General features: G+C 39.0%; 1 protein-coding gene across 7 annotated transcripts in view; it reads right to left on the bottom strand.

The window, feature by feature from the left end:
- SMARCA2 (SWI/SNF related, matrix associated, actin dependent regulator of chromatin, subfamily a, member 2) overlaps positions 1-13954 on the bottom strand; it is a 168009-nt gene that overhangs the window by 85814 nt on the left and 68241 nt on the right. For all 7 annotated transcript variants that reach the window (XM_063081477.1, XM_063081483.1, XM_063081479.1 and 4 more), the window contains exons 18-21: positions 11756-11998; positions 10290-10403; positions 1951-2058; positions 1265-1351 (exon numbers count right to left, since the gene is read on the bottom strand). In XM_063081477.1, the coding sequence (XP_062937547.1) occupies positions 1265-1351; positions 1951-2058; positions 10290-10403; positions 11756-11998 (552 nt within the window). The remainder of the gene's footprint in view (positions 1-1264; positions 1352-1950; positions 2059-10289; positions 10404-11755; positions 11999-13954) is intronic.

The raw sequence follows: 13954 nt of genomic DNA, 5'->3' as shown, positions 1-13954 counted from the left end.
TCTCAGTAACCTACCCCAGGTCACAGTCACAAAGTGGCTTGCAATACAGACTCAGTACTGCCCACTGGATTCTCCTTCAACTATATATCTAAGTAGCTGTTGCTTGGTGGTGGGATTTTTTGTGTGTTGTTGCTATTGTCATTTTAATTGGGCCTACAGACAGATACTCTTCCCTACGTCTATGGATACTATTCCCTGTGTCTATGGATACTCTACCCTATGTCTACAGATATTCTCCCCCATGTCTATGGATACTCTCCCCAAGGGACACGAGGGCAACGACAGTGTGAGGAATCTTTCTAATTTCCCCAGCACCGCTGGGACAGGACTCTCATCTAGGAAGACGGTATGCAATAAATACCCTGACCTAACTAGCACAATTAGAAAAAGAATATTTGAAGTCAAGAATATTTCAACTCAATTTTTATACTGTGATTATTGTTAATTTTCCAGAAGATTCTATTAATTTTTAAAAAATAAATTGGTACAGATGCTGGAGCTCTGCAGTGATTTTCTCTCTGTCTCCTGTTCTTTCTGCAGTGGAAAGTAGACACAACACTGTAAAATAATGGCCCCCAGGACCATGTGCCTCGGCAGCAACTCTGAAGCATGGAGAATAGAACTGTGGCTCCTTTTCATTCCTGCTCAAGTCAGTTGCTCCTACTGGGGTGAAACACTGCCAATTTAGGAAACTTATTCACATGTGGTGAACAGGGCAGAAAATGTCCTCTCCCCTAAAAATAGCTTTCTAGAGACCTGAGCATCTGGCTAAAAGCACAGATTTACATCATTGCAATAGAAACAAAAAAGAAAAAATATTAATCTAAGTAACAGACTGAAGCTGGTGTCTTTGACAAAGAAAATATTTAAAGAATTTTTTTTCTTCAACGGTTATAAATACATTATTTTAATATTTTTTCACAGCATCCTTCCAAGGAAGCTGAATGTATTTATCTGCAATTTCAGAGCTCCTACCATAACAACGTAATTCACAGTACTTAACCAAATGCACATAATCAGCCATTGCCAACAACACTGTCTCACTACTTTAAGCTCTTGGTTATAAAATTCCAGATGCTCAAGTGCTTGGTGCCAATGAGAATCCATAACCAGAAAATTCATGTTTGTTAATTCTGCTTGTCGAGCTATCAGATTATGCCTTTTCAACTTCCACACCTGTGTTTTAAACCTATTGTGTTTTGTTTTTTTAATTAGCATTAGTAGGATTAGCACAAACAGGATCAAAACACAGATACAGTCTTACCTCAATGTGCTGAAACATATATGGGTGATTGCAGATTTTTCTCAGCTGCATGATAGTGTTCATAAGTGTCTTAGCGCCTCCTTTACCCTAAAGAAAAAGTGGAAAGAGAAAAATAGAACATATTATTAATTGATCAGATAGTTCCAATTCTGAAAAACTGGGCTTCTTATAGAAAGGACAAAGGGCAATAGTCTTCTCAGTAACTGACACACCTGGTGGTCCAAAGCTCTTGTTATTACATGGCAGTTTCTGAATTAGATATAACATCTTTCTTGTGATTATCCTGTAGAAAAAGTAAACCTTAAGAAATTATGTCAGGCTTTGTGAGATGACTGTCCCCTCCCTAGGATTCTGGAAGACAGAAGTACAGACCAGATGCCCAGGGAGCAAGACTGGATTTTAAAATCTAAAATGCCACACCACACTTAGGCAGAATATATTCTCTGCAGAACTGACAGGAGCAGAGCTAATTATTTTGGTGATATGAGCATACTCCTTTTTTCCTGCCCGAATGCAGATAAGAGGTCAAGAGATTTCCCCTGGCCGCGATGATAGCTACAAAGAAGGCCCAGTGATTTACTGTAACAAATCAGCATCAGTAGGGATGCTTCCCAAGAACAGTCACTGTCACAGCCATGAGAAGACACACGGCAGCACCCTGAGCGGCACTGCCTTCCGCAGCATACCTTCTTATCCTTCTCAGAGCCGTCTGTGAGGAGGATCCCTTTGGCCTGCATGTGGCGATACAGAATCTTTTGCAGAGCTGACATGTCGCACTTGATCACGTACTCCACCTGGGAGAAAGGGAACCGTAAGCAGGTGAGGGCAGGAGGGACAAGGTGCCTGTTCTAAGGAGACTGCTGACACGGCTGCTGGTGCTACTCCTGGGAGCGTCCAAGTATCTCTGTTTCCTCTTCTTGGATTCATGGAGTAGGGGATGGGATGGGGCTGGTGGAGGAGACCATGGTTATCATTGTTAAAGGGGCCATTGTGATAGTGGAACCCTCAAAAGATTATATGTAAAACCAGGGTCAAGTTTTCTAAAATTCCTTGAGTTGTTTCCATACTTGAAAGTGGCTTGCAAACGTTCAAAAATGTTCAGTATAAGATATTTTTAGTATTTCCTTTATTTCCCAGCTATACCCCTTTTCATATGAACAGAACAAGTTTAGGAAAAACAATGACTAGCCAATATCCTATGGTTTTCTTTGTAAAACATTTTTTAAATGGTCACATGTGGCTACCCCCCATATTAGTCTTAAAGTAAGAGTCACAACAGCCTGAGGTTGACTGTTATTAACCTCTGCTCTTGTAAAGTGACAGAATACAACCTAGTGAGGTTACCAGGTAGAGAGGAACTGATCCACAATTGGACAGAACTTTATGGCTACCTAAAGGAGGACAAGGCCTCCTAGTGCCTCCCATTGAAATACTGCAAAAATCCAATTTAAAACAGTTGTAGGGAATTTATGTGCCCATGGTTTATCACATACCTGCAATACTATATCATACTCCTAACGTATAAAAGCTGCCTTATTTCCTATTATTGTTTTTCCTTATTAAAAAATCCCAAGAATAAAAATGTGCAATTTTCATAATAAACATCAGACTAATGCCTAGAAATCTGCAGAATGTTATTAAAAGTAAATCAGCATGCTGCCTAATGTTTAATAAACTGATTATAAATGATCAGGTTATTTTCAGCTCTGAAGACCAGAATGAGGAGGTCACAGATGAGGAGAAATTCAATATTCATTCCACTGTTGCTTTAGAAGGAAACTGTCAGGCCAGATGGAACCACAATTATAGTCTTTGCCTCTTGTTTTGATGCATCAAATCAGGTGAGAGAAAGGCTTGCTCTTTTGCAGAAACCCACAAAAAACTTGCTTTAGTTTTTAATGACCTTCTTGACCAAGAAGGAAAAAAAAAAAATCCAAGTTTAATAAATAAATAAGTTTAATAAATAAGTAAATAGGCTTTGTGTTTTAGATATCTGATCATGTTATATGTTTAAAGTACTTGTTTTTCTTTATCAAATTTGTGTGTTTATTTATTTAATTTATTTTTTATTATGAATATTCATGAGATACAAAGCTGATTGTCACCCCTTGTGGCACGATGTGAGGGCCAGATTCATACTGGCAGCATACCCATTACCAGAAATTGCTTTTGTATGCGGTGTTCCCCACCCAATTATCCCTTCCTCCCTCCCGCCCCCCTCTACATTGTAGCCCAAGGAATGTTCTCTCCCTCTGCAAGATCAAAACACTACTGTGGTCTTTCTTTCCTAACTTCTTTCTCTCTTAGCTCCCACATGTGAGTGAGATCATGTGGTATTTATCCCTCTCTTTATAAAATTTAAAACAATTTTCTCCAGCTTTATTGAGGTATAATTGATAAACAGAAATTGCATATATTTAAGGTGTAAAATGTGATGCCTTAATATACACATACCTTGTGAAATGATTACCACTATCCTACTTTTTCAAGAGTTGTCAACTCAAAATGAAATTTGATCGTGGAAAAGAAAAATATCATATTTTAATAAGTACTCGTGTCATGATAAAAATGACAGCAAGGACTAATATTGTTGAGCTCTTTCTATATTCCAGGCCCTGTACAAAGCACTTTATGTGCCCTTATTTAACCCACACAAGAGCTCTATGAGATGGTCACATTTAGCCTCCTCATTTTATAGTTAAGGAATCTGAGCATCAGAGAGATTAACCTCTGGCAAATGAATCAGCCATTCAATGGTGCAGTCAGGGTCTGAAACAGACTCCACTCTTTTAAGCTCCATGCTAAGGATGACCAAGGAGACTTCCAGCATTCCTAGCTCTGCCTGATGTTCGCCTTCACCTGGGCCTCCCCACTGGCGTGTGTGCACCTTCCTGAATGCAGAAGAGATGGCTGATGCTTGTTTTAATTGCATTAGGAAATGGCAGATCAGAATTAAGGACAGAACCGTCAACCCCCTTTCCCATCAGTCCGCTACTGCTAAGGGCTGGAGGTGAAGGAGTTCAGGAAGTAGGAGGGGTGCGTGATGATACCATGGAGACAGGGAAGCCAAGCATCCTCAGAGCGGTCAAGTCAGCAGAAAGGCCGCTCCTCTCGAGGACCTGACAGCTGCTCTTGTAAGGGGAAGTCACCCTGTGCCTCCTCCGTGACATGATCAGGGGATAACAGAAGTTGGTTTGATATACAAGATCAAAATCACTGTCATAAGCTTCTCAACTAGGGCCGAGCCCGTGGTGCACTCAGGAGAGTGCGGCGCTGGGAGCGCAGCGATGCTCCCACCGCGGGTTCGGATCCTATATGGGAATGGCCGGTGCACTCACTGGCTGAGTGCTGGTCACGAAAAAGACAAAAAAAATAAAAAATAAAAATAAGCTTCTCAACTATATTTTATATTTGCTCCTGGAAACTTCCCAAACGACTCCAAGCTATTTTTGTTTGTTATTTTTCTTTTTTCCCGACCTGGGATGTTCTTAAGTCTTAGGGCTTCCTTTCTAAATTCTATTCTACTTTCAGGGCTCTTTATAAGAAGTTCCCCAAACACCCTATCAGCCCAAACTGATGTCCCATTCATTTCCCTCAAAGAAGCTGGTCATTAAGTTTTTTAAATGGCATTCCCTTATCAGGAAGACACATTAAAGCATATCTTCCCAATACATGTCTATACATTCATTTATGAATTGTACGCATGCACTAATATTAATGTCTCAAGACACAAGTTACTTTGGAGGCATGGGTCAATGTTAAAGGCAGTTGATTTATTTTCATATTTCAAGATGCCAATTTAATATTTTTGGTCAATTCCAACCCAATTACACTATGATATGGCTGATGAAAACCTGCACTGGGAATGGGAGAAGAGGCAAGATGGCCTTTTCCCTGTCGTTGACCTTTGCTTACATTATTCATCTTTTTTTTCAACGCCACACTCCTTTGCAGAACCTTTTTAAGCCCTTCTGAGGACTAGAGGTGTTAGCTTAGATAAAAAACAGGTCATACTAAATCCTCTTATCTGGATACAGAGAAACTCACAATGCCTCCTGCCAGGCAGAAAGTGAATGAAACCGGCAGTGAGGGTGAAGGGACTGTCAAATGCTCTGGGTGGTGGAGGCCCACCTCCCGCCCCCTCGTCGAAGCCTCCCCTGGGATAACCTTTCACCTATCCCAGAAACATGACTGACTTTTTGACAAACATTCATATCACATGGGTACCAGTGCAATCTGTACGTTAAATGTTAATAAAGCTTTTTTTTTTATTTTTAAGAGAAAATAAATATATATGGTTGTTCTAATATCTTTCTGCACCCCAATGGATTACTAGTAAGCACCTCCCCAAAACACATACACACACACACACACACACACACACACACACACACACACACACACACACACACACACACACACACACTCGTGTGCATGCCCGAGACTCCTGCCCTGAAACTTTAGAATGCCTGGATCATCCATTCAGAGGGGTTGGGTGCTGCTTCCTCTCACTGCCACACCACAGTTCAGGGGAAATAGACCTTAGCTCCACAGCCATGTCCGCTGACTTCTCACAACATCCCCTATTTCTGGTGTAGCCCCTGCACCTTCTACCTGACACAAGCATAGGACAACGTACAGAGCTGGTGACCAATAGCTATGTCTTGAGAAAAGGGACAGACTGAATGATTCTAAAGTAGACATACAGATGGACAGTCGAAGCTAGAGAAGTTTCTATAATAATCGTCCAACTTCAACTCTGCTGGGTCTGAGGAGTTCACACCCCCAGAACTGTCACAGCACTTCAAAATACACTGGTGCTGTAGGAAATGAAATTTGTGGCTTCTTAGCAGGGATGATTCCCCCAATAAGTTAGGCTCGTGAGAGTCACCGGAGCTATTTTTGTTCAAATTATATGTAAAACTGAGGTGCTGACTTCATATACACAATAATTATCTCCTAAGAATTCTTACATTAGTAAATGGCTAAATGGATCCCCACAAGTAGGCAAATCATAATATTGGCCCAGAGATCCTTCCCATATAACCCTATACAAGTATTTGAGCTTTATTCAAAAAGTTTCTGCCTGAGTACTATTATTCTTCATTTACAATCTCCCTTCCAAAAGGATGTATCTTTGGAACAATGAACCTAAACTACTATACATGATATATTATCACTTTGTGAACTGAGATTTTAAACGATATGATTCAATTTGTGAAATTCCCAAGTTCTGGAATCTATGGCATGAGAGAAGAACAAAGTAATAACGATATTAAGCATTCCAAACTTTTTTACATAATGAATATACAAGCTATCCATCTAAATACAACTTCTTTGGTTTTATACAAATTATATTAAAGTCAGGATTTATTTTAGGTAGGTCAACCTCTAGTTAACCTCAGACCAATATACATACTTTAGCATATTTAGACATCAATATATACATAGCCGATTGCAAGTACAGTTGGTTCTTGATGGCATGAATTAACTAACAGAGGAGAAAGTGAGCAAAGACAACCTTAAAGGGAACTAAATCAAAAAATCAATTTTTATTTAGCTTAAGGTGTTTTTACAGAATCCCTTTTTCATGTGGCATTCTTTTCTGAGTATAAGAAATGGATTTCTAAGCAGCAGCTTAGTGGTAGTGGGGGGGGCGAGGCATAGTACATTCCCTTGCTCTTTAGGTGTTTCATTAGAATAATATCAAAACTAATTTTCCTATGCAGTAGATCTATATTTATCAGACTGCAGCCTTTATATACCTGCCTTAGTTTCAATTGAGGAAGTAAATGGAAAGATGCTCAACCTCATTAGACATTAGAGAAATGCAAATTAAAGTTTATAAGATACCACTACACACCTACTGAAATGGCTAAAAATGTTGAAAAACTGAGGATACAAAGAACTCATGAGAATGTGGAGGAAATAGAATGCTCACACGTTGCTGGCAGGACTACAGAGTGGTTCAGATGGTTTAGCAAATGATGCAGACATTTCTTATGGTTATGTATACACTGACCTTAAGACCAAACAATCATACTCCTAGGCATTTGTTCAAGAGAAATGGAAACGTATGTTCACGGAAAAACCTGTACACAAGTGTTTACAACAGCTCTAACTGCAATCATCAAAAATTAGAAACAACCCAAATATCCCTCAACTACATGGATAAACAACCTGTGTTGCATATATATATATATAATATATATATATAATATATATATATAATAGAATACTCTTCAATAATAAAAGTGAACCAACTGTTGATACATGCGAAAAAAAATTGGATGAATCTCAAACACACTATACTGAGTGAAAGAAACCAGATGCAAAAGGTTACATATTGTCTGATTCCATTCCTGTGACATTCTGGAAAAGGCAAAGCCACAAGCAAGGGAGAACAGGTTAGTGGTTACATAAGGCTAAGAGTAGAGGGAGGGTTTGATTAAAAAGGGGTAGTATCTGGGAATTTCTTTAGAGTGGTGGGTGATGGAATTGTTCTGCATTTTAGTTGTAGGTATGGTTAATGTAACTCTATGCATTTATCAAAACCCATAGTACTATACACCAAAAGGAATAAATTTTACTATATGTAAATTAAAAAATAAAAAAACCCACTTTTCTAACTGATTCTTTTTCAAATAAACATTTGAAAATTACTGCTATGGAAATATTTAGCCTTTCCCTGCCATTGGCCATAATTCCTTTTTAGATTCTTTATCTAGGCTGAGTAAGACATATGCATTGTTTGTGGCTATACGCCAATGGTGGCAGAAGAAACATCCTTAACCCAAGATGATACTTACATTTCCAACTTTCCCCAGGTTAAAAAAAAAATCCTCACAAGTCAGAAAAAGTAGAGAATGAACATTGGCCAAGCCACATTAACATCAGCCACGTACACACGCAAAGTGACAAGTCCCCACATACTTCGAAAGAGTCATGACATAGAGATAGAGATATGGGAGGGCCACAGAAAGCACAGCAAGTTCAAGAGAACAGTGAGAAAGAACTTGCAGTGAATAGGAAAGAGGAATTTCCATTAATAACAGAAGCAGCAACACAAGTAGAAAATAGGGACTATGGTAGCGGCAGCTGTCCCTAGGTGGGTGCTTACCCCATAGCACTGTGAGCACTACATCCACTTAATCCTCACAACAATTCTATGAGGCAGCTATTATGTATTTTACAGTTCAATGATGAGCACACTAAGGCCCGTTTGGGTTAAACGATTTGCCCAAGTTCACACAGTAAGACATGGAGAACATGGTGGGGACCCAGCCCACTCTGATGGGCATAGCACATGATTTGCACTACACCAAGTTGCCTCCAGGAGAAGATAACAGAGTTACCTTTAAAGGTAAGGACACCTGTAAAAGTATGGATACCTGTAAAGGTGTCCACAGATATGTAGAAGATATACTCTTGACAATTTGAGGGTAAATACATTTTTTTAAAAGTTTATCATCCTTCAAGGGTACTCAGGAAACACTCTTACATAAAGAACCATAAAATAAGTATGTTAGTAAAGCAAAGCATTCCTTTTTGATATAATTGATAACCCCATAATTTTTATGCTGCAAAAGTTTGGCTTTTCTCCAATAGATTTTCTTAAAACAGGACATATTTGTAATGTGTTTTTAAAAACCTATCTATATTAGCCAGTCCTGGAAATGAATAAACAAGATTAAGAGGTTTTACAGAATGAATAAATGAAGGGCTTCAGTTAATTACCTTTAATTCTATGTCTCTTCTAAAGAAAAAAGACATAAAGGACGTATGGGACAAATTAAAATCTTTAACACTCCACCTTTATAACTAGCAGGATCACAGTAACGGGAAGTAATTCAAGGAAGCCACACAACCACTATACCCACTCATCAGTGTATCTATTCAGGAACTAAAGTCCATCTTGAACAGAGAGGGTGTTACCTGAAGAGTCCAAGACCACAGGATGTCAAAGGGCATACCAACAGCATTCAATCCTCAAGATGCATTCACCAGCAAAATAAAATACTTACATATGTAGACTTCCACTGGGATAAGCAAGGTATAAAAACCATTTTTCTTTTTAATTTTTTTCAGACTGTTACAAAAGAGGGAATTAGGGAATAGAATTCTCTTAGCAAAGTGCTCAGGTTTGTACGCCATTTGCCAACTCCCATTTAGAAACGAACAGGATGAACCAATCTGTCCAGAAATAGAGTTATTACCCAGAAAAACCATAATCAAGCAAAAATAAGATATTTCAGAACAGGCCCATCTAAAGAAAACACTCAAGTCAAAATATTGCATGCTAAACAATCGGTCTTTAAGAGAATGAAACTGAGAACTCAAACATGCATGGTTTTAAAATATGATCAGAAACCTCTTAAACTAATACCCAAATCCAACCCCCAGACATCACACTAAGGGCTCAAAAAACATTCTAAAGCAATGAAAACTCAGTTTCCAAAAAGCAACCTGAAAAACACTCACTTAAAATGTTCATAGGAACTTAATTTTTATAGTGCAGGACAAAAACCAACTCCCAGAATAATTAGATGATCTGTCTGTAATTTGCAGGAACTCTGTTTTTCACTTACTATCAGAATGATGACATCACAAACATAAATAAACTTCCAGGAAACTTGGCAAATGTTTACTATGCCGTTTAATAATGATACAAATGCAAAGCTCAAATCCTTATTTAGCTTACAAGCAGACAATTCTGTACTGCCTGCCACAGTCAATGAGATCAGTAACTTAGAAAGAAAAAAATGTTATGTTAAAATGTAATGAGACTTAATATACTTGACAATTTTATAAAATGTGCCTGAAAACTTTTGGAAACCAGGCTGAAAATGTTGCAATTTCCCTCCTCTGTCTAGCTCTATCAAACAAAAAAAAGCACTTTAGGATATTTTCAAAATACCTGTAACTAAAATACAAGTCCGTTGTTTTAGAAACACAATTTCAGAGGCAGATATTTCAAAAATAATTGCAAGGGAGAAAAACCAAAACTTTTGAATTTGCAACATACTTTTTCTGGAAGCTGGGATTCAACTTCTTTCTTCAGTCTCCTCAGTAAAAATGGTCTCAACACCTTATGTAGACGCCTGATGATCAGTATAGTTTCTTCTTCATTTAAGTCCACCTACAAGAGAACCTCAGATGAACTTAATTTTTTTCCTACACTTATTACGTGTTTCACTACGTGATTGACATTTATGTGCATCACAGCCAGGTTTATGCCTGCATGTACACCTCCAAATTCTCTCCCCACCTGCCTACCAACCGGTAATAAAACGGCCTCTAAATGGGTGTCTTTGTCTTAATTCTGAGTTCTGTGGAAAAGGGCCCAGAAGCTACCAGTTATAGACCAGTAGTGTTAACAGCCCAAAATTTTATGGGATATGACTGGCAATAAAAGGCTGACTGAAGACGGAGACAGAACAGGAGAAAGGAGTTAATGTATTCATGCTTAAAGCTGCAGCCTTAATTTAGGCCCTTAACATTGGTTGTCTCAGATACAGAAACATACTGAGGGCACAGGAGCTTGAATGTGAAAAGAGGAAGAAAAAGACTAGATCCAGTTTATTCTGGGGGGGTCTCTAAGTCCCTCTACTTTAACTCCTTTCCTTTTCTCTGCCCTGATCTTGTTCAAGTATATTTAGTCTTAGTTACAGAATCCCCTGCTTTCTCTTTCACCTTCCTCTATTAACCTCTAGGGGGCAGAGTTGATCGACACCATTTCTACAAATGGGCAGGCCAAAGGCAAATGTGCCTAGAAGATACCTCAAAATTAAAGGGACAAATAGTACAAACATAAATTTCCCTAAAGCATTCTTAGTGGGTGTTTATTCCTACAGAGAAGGAACCACTACTCCAAATGACATGAATCCATTTCTTTCCTCGCCATGGTCCATGTCTTCCTTTCATACATCAGCTCTGAGAGGACAGTTGAAAAAATAATAAGAATCTGAAAATGGCTGCTCTAGGAGGAGTATTTATATACACACAAGACTGAAGCTCACTCTAAAAACTGAAAAACTGTGTAGCAAATTAGTGTGAACTAGTTCTGTTTTACAGACAAACTCTTTACGTGGAAATACTTTAGAAGTTTTTCCAAGTTTATAGTAAAGATTTGTTTTAAGGCCTGTATTCAGTTGGTTGAGTTGGTCTGACTAAATTAATTCAACCAATATCTCCCCCTGTGTCTTACTGCAGTTAAGCATTCCCCGGGTCAGGAACATTCTCTGGTGGCCTGGTAAACATGTCAGCAATAGACAAAGAGGTTACGATACCCCATGTACCACTAAATCCACTTTCTTAGGAGGGGACAATAACTCTGGAATGAGACTACATCCACCCACTGATTGGCTCCATAAAGGAAGGGACATCATAAACCACCCTGTGGGTTTTCTGTGGCTTTAATGTTCCCAGCTTTCGGCCCTTTAATTTCATTTCATTGTCATGCAGAGGAAAAAACAAAAGTTAGACCAGTACCCTTTCGCCAGTCATGGCAAATGGAGCATTAAACCACTGTTCAAATGTGCTGCAGCTCTTAAAAATTGTGGGCAGGAGGAAGTTGAGGAGTGCCCAGAGCTCAGGGAGCTTATTCTGCAGCGGGGTCCCCGTCAAGAGGATCCTTCTGGGGGCCACGTAGTGAGTGTTCAAGACCTGAGTCAGCTTGCAGTGGTGATTCTTCATTCGGTGGCCTTCATCCACTATCATGTATTTCCACCGAATCTACAACACAAGAGGAAGGACCATGTGTGGTGAGCAAGGGAAATACAACTGTTTCCAACAGGCAAGTGTGGTGCGGGAAACCAAAGAAGCCATACGTGGCACGTGGCACAGCATGACACTCCTTAAGATGAAACAATCTCAACAAACAGACTGTTTCCCACACACGAGAGATGACATAAAACATCATGTAGTAATGCAACGTTACAGCGACAATGTTCCTTAGAGGCCCTGTGATTCCAAATCACCTCTTTACAAAAAAGGAAACTTGGCCCCAGAATGAAATGGTTGATCCTGCGTCTCCCCATCCAATGCTCCTTTTATTTAATCCAGTATCAGGATAGCTGTCCTAGATTCCATGGTCATGCTACTGCTGCCTCATAGTGAGTGCAGAAGATAGATATCTACTTAGAGCAGAAGTTCATGACTGATTTTTCTGCAGTGGCACTAGCAGAGATCTATGGCTGAGAAATTCTTGGCGTCATGTCTCCTTTTCTGTTACATTTGGCTGGCTACTACCTTTAGGGCTTGGCTCAGTGTTGTTTTGTTTTGTTAATATTTCACGTAAAAATCTGGACATCCAGTTTCTTTTGAAAAATTAGATCTAGCAACTGGTCTCCTTTAGTTCATGCATATTCCTTACCTGCCAGGTCTAAGACCCCTGTTTTATCTAAAAAGAAAGGATATGCTCATGGGCAGAGAGGACAGTGCAAAAACGTCATTCCTCCATTCATGCCAGAACTTCAGAATTAAACACAACATACTCACCCAACATGAACATCACTTAAAAAGTCAAGAACGCTTACGTTATGGCAGGATCCTCCTTGCTAAGTCTGCATAGTCCCTTTTCTCTCTATGCCTTACCCTCCAGCCCTCGTCAAGGCCACTGTTCAGTTTCTTTAAGTGAGAACAATGAGGAATGTTCCACTAAGCCTATCATTCCCTACAAAACAGTGGCAATAGCCAAGAAAAGCATCTGGTGCTCAGATGTCCCCGAATCTCACTGCAAAGTTCCTAGAGAGAGAAGGGAGTCAAGCGGAGTATTCTATGTAGTCCTCGCCTTCATCATTAGAAACACCAGCAATGCCAGGGGAAAAAGAAAAAAATCATCACTCAAGCTGGGATGTATGGGTAAAAGAAACTTCCAGAATTTTGTTTTGTTTTCTGTCCGCCACCACCTCTAAGAAAAGTGTTTAAGAATAATTAAAGTTGTACAATGTACTGTCCCAATTTACCAATAGCATGAAAAGAGACTGACAAAAAATGTATTTAAATAAATACTCGAAATCTACTTTCCTGTCTAATTTACCTTATGAAATAATAAACAAGGAATCAGAGGCCTTGGATTTTGCTGTTGGGTCTACTACAATGAGATCTTGCACTTGGAAAAAATTACTACCCCTATCTATAGCTCTATTTCTCTAGTAACAAATAAAAGTAATGCATCTCGTTACCAGGCATCTCCAATGAATTTTGAAATACATATGCAGAAGACACGATATGAATTTTTTTACAAGGATCTCAAATGTACACATTCCCACAGTAATACTGAAAACACATCATTTTTGACACTGCCAAATTCATCTCTGAGTGTGAAAAATAGAAACATAGCATTGTTGCCCCTGCCATCTCAATTATTGAACAACCCCTGGGAACACATTTCCTTTATGTTATTTTCTGTGATGCCAAGGACGGAATTCTCAGATCTCAGAACAAAGGTTTAATGCAGAGATAGAACTGATCTCAGCAACAGAGATTCTGTTCGATTCTGGCCATAACTTAGTTTCGGATTATAGTACTTTCAAAACACACAGGGTAAAAGAAATTACCAAAGAAAAAAATCAAGTTTTCACTATTTGTTCCATGAAAGACAGTACTTCTATCATTCTACATGAACATACTAGGAGACAAGATGATACAAAGGGAAAAAAAATTTTCTATTTTGTAGCTAAAGGGCAA

The sequence above is a fragment of the Cynocephalus volans genome, chromosome 16 (assembly GCF_027409185.1).
Source record: "Cynocephalus volans isolate mCynVol1 chromosome 16, mCynVol1.pri, whole genome shotgun sequence".
In the NCBI taxonomy this organism is placed as follows: Eukaryota; Metazoa; Chordata; class Mammalia; order Dermoptera; family Cynocephalidae; genus Cynocephalus; species Cynocephalus volans.
The sequence above is the reverse complement of the archived record's forward strand: the minus strand, read 5'-3'. Positions and strand labels throughout refer to the sequence as shown.